General features: G+C 38.8%; 2 protein-coding genes across 2 annotated transcripts in view; both read left to right on the forward strand.

Annotated features, from left to right (window-relative positions):
- Positions 1–4,697, forward strand: part of LOC138041867 (uncharacterized) — a 33,045-nt gene extending 28,348 nt beyond the window's left edge. The window contains exons 2-3 of the mRNA XM_068887545.1: positions 2,388–2,768; positions 4,071–4,697. Of these exons, the coding sequence (XP_068743646.1) occupies positions 2,388–2,768; positions 4,071–4,498 (809 nt within the window). The 3' untranslated portion in view covers positions 4,499–4,697. The remainder of the gene's footprint in view (positions 1–2,387; positions 2,769–4,070) is intronic.
- Positions 1–7,500, forward strand: part of LOC138039699 (uncharacterized) — a 229,285-nt gene that overhangs the window by 220,894 nt on the left and 891 nt on the right. The window contains exons 15-17 of the mRNA XM_068885545.1: positions 6,634–6,681; positions 6,887–6,946; positions 7,172–7,219. Coding sequence (XP_068741646.1) covers positions 6,634–6,681; positions 6,887–6,946; positions 7,172–7,219 — 156 coding nt within the window. The remainder of the gene's footprint in view (positions 1–6,633; positions 6,682–6,886; positions 6,947–7,171; positions 7,220–7,500) is intronic.

Consider the following 7,500-nt stretch of genomic DNA (forward strand, 5'->3'; position numbering starts at 1 on the left):
CTTACCGATCTGCAATCCTCGTTTCTCCTCCATCTTGAAAAGACCTCGAGAAGTATGTTGTGTAAAACCACTGAAAATTTATTGGAAACCCCACCGAAAAAAAACCGCCAAAAAAGTCCCGCCAAAAAATCCTAACTCGAAAATCCTACTCGAAATCCAACTCGAAATCCAACTCGAAATCCTAACTCGGTAAAAAGGCAACCTCCAAATTGGCTAAATTTGTAAAAAAAAAAAAAAAAAAAAGTTAAATCCATTGGTATTATGTATAGGTGTCGCTTTCAAAACCAAAACATCTTTGTACTATACTTTAATCTATCCCTATTTAATTTACTGTACAGTAGTCTGGTCTTCCACATATGTCACGAACTTAAATCGCATATTTCTTCTTCAAAAACGAACTCTGCGAGCCATATTGAATTCAGAATTCCGCACGCCTTCTGCCCCCCTATTTGCTGAATTCAAAATCCTAGATATTTTTAAGGTAAATTCTCTCTACATCGCAAAATTCAAGTTATGTTTCTATACCACCGCCATTTATTACCTCTGCCTTTTAAACATCTATTCAAAAATAATCAAATACACAATTGTGACACTAGAGCTTTATCTCTTGTTAGGCCTCATATGTGCAGGACAAACATTAAGCAGTTCACTATACTCTATCCAGGACCAAAAATCTGGAATGCTCTGCAACTTTCAATTACATCCCTTTCCAGTTTATCTTCCTTTAAAAGACAGTCTGTTGATTTCATTAGCAATTAAATGTTACTCAAAATAAAAGCAAATAACATAAACTATGAAGCCATGAAAATAGCAGATTGATTTCTTTTTTCAGTTTTTTTCATTTCGTTTTCTACGCTCACCTTTTGATTTAATTGATTTCTTATTCACGTATCGCCAAGGAGACCTCTCAGCATAAGCCCTATGGTTTTTTAGAGGTCTCCTCGCCAATAACTGTATGTCTTAAAGTTTATATAATTTAGAATTGAGGCAAATAAAGATTGATTGATTGATTGATTGATTGATTGATTGATTGATTGATTGACAGAAGGACAAGACTCGTTTGCATGAAAATTCCCACATGTGCCACATGATTGTGCTCTTTCCTTGGAAGGTATACTCGAAAATCTGTTTTTATATAGCTGGCCGTCACCTATGGAATGGATTGCTTCAGTTCTGTGTGGCTCCATTGATTTTAACTGTGCTCTCGATAGTTCGTATGTTCGTGCAATTTCGACATCCTTATCGAGGGTTAAATATTTGCTCTGGTTTATCAGCTTTTCACGAATTTTGTGAGAATTTGTGCCAAACACAATCCTGTCCCTCATCATTTCATCTGGCTCTTTGAAAGCGCAATCCCTGGCTAAAAGTTTCAGATCCGTTACGAACTGTTCTACTGTTTCCACTTCGCTCTGAACGCGGTTGTGGAATCGACAAAATATTGGGTTTGTTCTGGGTTCCATGTTTGCTGTAAATCGCTCGACTGAAGTAAGCCTTGAGTTTCTTCTTATCCTCTTCGCTGATACCTGACCACTTATTAACGATATCTCGTCCTTTCTCACCGCACCATATGAGCAAATGGCTGCACTTTTCCTTCTCTTTCTTACTGGAGAGCGGGCCTCTGAACATCAATTCCACCTTACCTTACCTTTCCGGTAAGTTTTCTGCCTCCCAATCCATTTGAGGACATTGCACTCCAGCTACATCCATATTCGAGGGTTCAACCCCTTCTGACACCATGCAAAATCCTGACTGGGTGCTTTATTTAATATCACAATGAATGTCATAAGATTATCGCTTAAAAAAATTGGCGTTATCCTGCACATATCTCTCACAGCCCGGTTGCTAAGCTCGCATAAATTAATAAAGGCGCGAAACCGATAGAATATGTGCACTCATTACAGGCCCAACATCCATGGAAGCTTTTGAGGTTTCGCCAACATCACTGTCTAGAAATTACATTCATTTTCCCTGGTTACATTGGATAAAAACTTCTCTGAGCTAGTGCTATCAGCACAAGCTGCCATAATTTTCTCAATTTGCGCAGTATTTGTGTTCCACCGCTGACGTCACAAACACCCGCTATTGTTTTAACAGGAAGTAAATCCTTCAGAGAAATTTCATTTTTCGCCCTCAGTATTTCGAATTTCCAACCAACGAAGTCTGTAATTAACTGTCCGAATATCAACTGGTATTTTGTTCGATGTATGATTAGCTATAGGTAAGGGTTGGGGTTTCATTCATTATTGATAACTGGGATAACCTTTGTTCGGCAGACTGTATTTGACGACTCTATAAAAGCTTTGTTTAACGTGATAACATGTCCCCTTTCTCTGGGCCATTTGAGACAATAATACTCAAAATGTTACCTGTTTTAAAACTTGTTTTAGAATGCTCCAACTACAGATTTTTGAACGAGTCCAACCGAGCAATGACCCATGTTAACAGCAGCATTGGTAAGCTGTGCGATTCCACGTTGTCTGGTTGGTATCGATTTAGCGGAGAGGCTGGAACTCAGATGGCAGATTCTTGTCGAAAGATGTATCACTGCAACACAGACTCACCAGGCTGGCTTAATGGCACGCATCCTACAGTGGCTGAGGGAATTGTTCAACGAAAAGTCTGTTTTTTGCAGCACTCGAATGGGACTGACTGCTGTTACTTTTCAAAGGACATCAGTGTTCGCAACTGTGGAGCGTTTTATGTTTACCGCCTTGATCCACCCAGGTGTTACTCACGTTACTGCGGCAACGGACTGCCACAAGCACCAGGTTTGAACGCACTTTAATTTCCCACTTTCCCTTTGCAACCTTTGATGTGAGAGGCTTTCCTGACAAGATTCCAACACTTTTTGTAGAAAACAATTGTCTCCATCCTTTGAGATTTGTGCCACGGATAAAAGTCTATTAAGATTTTGACACAGCAATAAAAAAACAATAATGCGAAGGATTAAAAAATTAATTGATTTATTACTGATTTATAATTATTATATGGGCAAACTGGTCCGAGATGAAAAAGAAGAAAAACAGCGATTTGCAACTCTTGATGATCTCGAGCTAGGCGAACTCGTCGAGGGATCTCAAGAACTCTCCAAGTTATCTCATCGTAAAATCCTATTTTGTAAGCATTTCTTACAATTTTTGCTAAAGTTTTGGTGTTTTTTCAAGAGATTTGAGCTTCAAAGCTAAATCCCTTGCATCGATAGGACGCTCACTCTGGAGCTTGTACAAAGTTGAATTTTGACTTTGGTAACGCGAAATTTGATTGGCTAGTAGAAATTTATATTGTCAGTATAGTGTATCGAGAAGATATGTTTTCAACAGGAAACAAATTCACTCGATACTAAAAATATATTTTGAAAAAGGAAGTCATTTTATAGAAGCAATGGAAAGACTCTTTTCCTGTTTTCATTGCCTGATTTTAACGCTCGGGCGGTTGGGAGTATTCTCGAAAGTTATGCTTCGATTTCGTCTCGGGTATGCATAATTGTCTCGGATTCTCCTAACTTCCCTGGTGTTTAGATCAGGCTTTGCAAACACTGAAAGTCTTCTATTGCTGAATTAATACACGTTTGATAAAACCTCTGTCGCCCCACCGCCTACCTAACCTTTGGTTATTACTAGTGTGAATGTGCTGACTGGAAATTCGGCAGTGCAGTTGTGCAGCAAGGTTTGAATAACAATTTGAACATGGCAGTGTTTTAAATTAATTGGGGAGGGAGGGGGGGGGGGGGGGGTAATTGAAACTGGATTAAAAAGCGCCAAGAATCTATATCTCACTACTGACGTCATTTCTTATGCCTAAGCTGTCCAGTAAACGATAAAACAAGACCGAACAAACACCCACGTTTAATTGCTGTTTAAAATGGAATTCCTTTGGTTTAGAAAATCACTCCTTGGACGACATATCATTACAGCTCTCGCTCAGTTACGTCTTGGATTCTCAGTTGCCTCATTCCTGTCCTCTTGTATATTATTTCTTTCCTCTCATTTGTGCCAATGTTGTTACTCGGAGCCCGGAAATGATGCCTTTTTCTAACAGTGAATTTAGTATATCAAATGAAATCTTTTCAGAATGTTCAAACTACAAATCGCTCACGGAAGCGAACCGAGCAGCAACGCATGGACACAACCGTTTTCAATCACTTGCTAGTTGCATCAACGAAAGCACCCTGTCTGGCTGGTACCGGTTTGACGGAGAGTCTGGAAATCAAATGGCTGATACTTGTGTTGAGTGGTTTCACTGCGGTGCCCGGTATCCAGGATGGCTTAGTGGAGGACACCCTTCTGTCGAGGATGGAGCTGTGGTGCGCAGGGTGTGCTTCAGTAACTACCGTTGCTGTGAATACTTCGTTTATATCAGTGTTCGCAACTGCAGTGGATTTTACGTTTATAAGTTGACTCCTTTGCCTACATCATCATACTATTGCAGATATCGTTACTGGGCTAGCAACGGAACTAGGCTAGCACTGCCAACACCTTTGACAACAGGTAAATATTAATTAGTTTGTGGCACACAGTGTTATGCACAATCATTGCAATATTTGAAAGTCATTTCCAGAATGGTATATTCAATTTTGAAAATCTCGAGGTGTTTTGAATTTTTCCCGAAGTCAAAACTCTCAAGGAAAACTTGAGAGAGCCTTTGAACGAAATACAGCTATTACCGAGATCTCCATAGCTGTGGCCAACATGCACTGAAATAAGTCATGTCAAATGTATATTTTATAGATAGATACTGATGAAATACCAGGATTTTCCTTGTTACAAAAAAATCATGTCTTCACCACTCGCAGTGAACATATCATTTTTATGTTTCACATGTGAGGATATAGGTGTCGACATGGTAACTAACACGATTAGCCAATAAAACGCAAGCTTCCCCTTCATTGCAAGATACTTTTGTGCTGTAATATAAGTCTTCTCTACTTCATTAACATTTTTCTTGCACAATTTGACATTATCATGATTTGTTTTCCCTAACTTTCATATCTTGTTTCATGTTAAACAACATGCGTGTTTTGGTGATTGGTGACCACTTTTTCACCATTTCGAAAACGAATAAAATCTGGACATTTCATCAATACATATATAATAAACAGAACGTTACATGGCCGCTTTGGGATACAAATTTTATCTTCTCGTGCTGATAGTATCTCTCACGAGTGAGCGCAGACTATCAGCACTCCAGGATAAAGATTACTTCATGATTGGTGAGTGCGTGCGATTTTTATTTACGAATTGTGAAGGATCGCGTAAACGAACGTGTGAGTTTAACGATTCTTCACAGTACTAAAAATCGTACAAACGAGCCAACCATGAAGTAATTTGTTTATTATATAAGTACAGAAACCATAAAGTTATCGAGGTAATGGTTAATCGAGAGGCTATCAAATCACCGATCGTGAACAAAAGCCCCAAACAAATAGCAAAATATTTTTGAAATAAAAGAAATCTTTACCTTTCATACCTCGCTGAAGCACTTTTAAAACATTTGAAACTTCTGAAGTATTTTTTGAAGAAAAGTAAGGAATAAAAGATCAAAAACTTTGAAAACCATACACTAGTCGGCCGTGTTGTTCAAGGTGAATATAGAAAATGAAACATGGTTATCCTTAATGGCCCTTTTTTTATGCTGGAGACACATTTTGCGCCCATCAATTTACATTTGGTTTGTGTAAAGACGTATATGAGTCAAATAACCCGTGTTGGACGACCGACAATTGAAGCTCTCTCAGGGGTTACTTTGAGTCATAGGGCAAGATGCACTTTTCGAAGAGAGTTCTCAAAAAGGACTTCATAGTACGGTGACCTGTACGGGAGATACGATGCAAAATATATTTTGTAACTAGCACTGTCACTTAGGGCGCTTTCCTTTTGTCAGAACTGGCCGGCCAGACCGTCCGTCAGTTTGCAAAGAAAATGCAACAATTTAAAGAAACACTTGGCGATAATCCCTCGCATTCTGTTCTGGAGGAGTATATATCATCCTCGAAATGTGGTATATTGAAGGCGTTGTAGAGTTATTCCTTCCTAAAGCCCGGTCTGGCCGGTCAGTTCTGTCAAATGGAAAGCGCCCTTAATTATCTAGCACTGGTACTTATTATCTAGCACTGTCGCTTAGTTATCTAGCACTGCTACTTACCGGTACTATATAGCACTGCTACTTACTATCTAGCACTGCCACTTACTATCTAGCACAGCCACTTACTATCTAGCACTGCTACTTACTATCTAGCTAGCACATAAAAGCTAAGCTTAGGCCTAATTAGGCCTAGGTAGCAGTGCTAGATAAATAAGTGACAGTGCCAGATAATAAGTAGCAGTGTTAGATAATTAAGTGACAGTGCTAGATAATACGTAGCAGTGCTAGATAAATAAGTGACAGTGCCAGATAATAAGTGACAGTGCTAGATAATAAGTGACACTGCCAGATAAATAAGTGACAGTGCTAGATAAGTAGAGTTTTTGGATGTGATGTCCCTTACAGGGCACCGTATCATAGTGATTATACTATGCCCTACTATTAATTTCTTCGTTTCATTAGGGTAACCGTTATCATTTAATTCCATTCGTAAACAGCTCAACCGACAACAATTTAATTTCAAATTTATTTTTTTTTGAAATTTTGTAACAGAGATTTCAACGTCATCTACTGCGCAGGCAACAACAAAGCCCCCAACAAGTAAGTGCACTCAATAGGTTATTCTTAATGGTGTCTTTTGCTTATTCTTTACCTTTAAAGCCAAAAATTACAGGTAGAAATGTGGAAGCCAATGATCGGCTTGTGTTCGACAATGGTTAAGCTTCCGAAGCTCGGTCACTATTCTGAATTCCCTTAATAAACAGCTCAACCGACAGCAATTCATTCAAATTTATTTTGTTTGTAGTTTTCGTTACAGAGTTTTCAGCGTCAAGTACTTTGGCGACAACGACAGAGCCCCCAACAAGTAAGGGCACTCAGTTGATTGCTGTTAATGTCACTTGTTGTTCTTTGTTTTCCTTTGATCTTTACAGCAAAAACCTACCGAAAGAAATGTGAAAGCCAATAACTGGTTGGTGTTGAAAAATGGTATAGCTTCCGGTGCGAGGTCGCAATGCTTTATTTCTTTCCTAAACAGCTTAGCCGACGATAATTTAACTTCAAATTCATTTTATTTCAATTTTTGTCACAGACCTGTCATTGCCTAGTACTGTGCAGACACCAACCGAGCCCCTAACAAGTAAGTACACTCAATCGTTTATTATTAATGATCTTATATGGAAGAAATATGGAAGCCAATGATTGGCTCGTGATGGACAATGGTATAGCTTCCGCTACGAGGTGGCTATGTTGCAGGTAAAACCTGGTCTCAGGTTGAATCTCCTTTTAACCAGATTAAATTAGTGATTTCCATTTTACCTAGGTTGAATATGCACTCAGATGCATTGAAGCCTAAAGAAAAATTAGGGTCAGGTCAGGATTAGTTTTGGTTATTATATGTCTTATATATGGCTGTCAATG

This window comes from Montipora capricornis, chromosome 3 (genome assembly GCF_036669925.1).
Source record: "Montipora capricornis isolate CH-2021 chromosome 3, ASM3666992v2, whole genome shotgun sequence".
NCBI lineage: Eukaryota > Metazoa > Cnidaria > Anthozoa > Scleractinia > Acroporidae > Montipora > Montipora capricornis.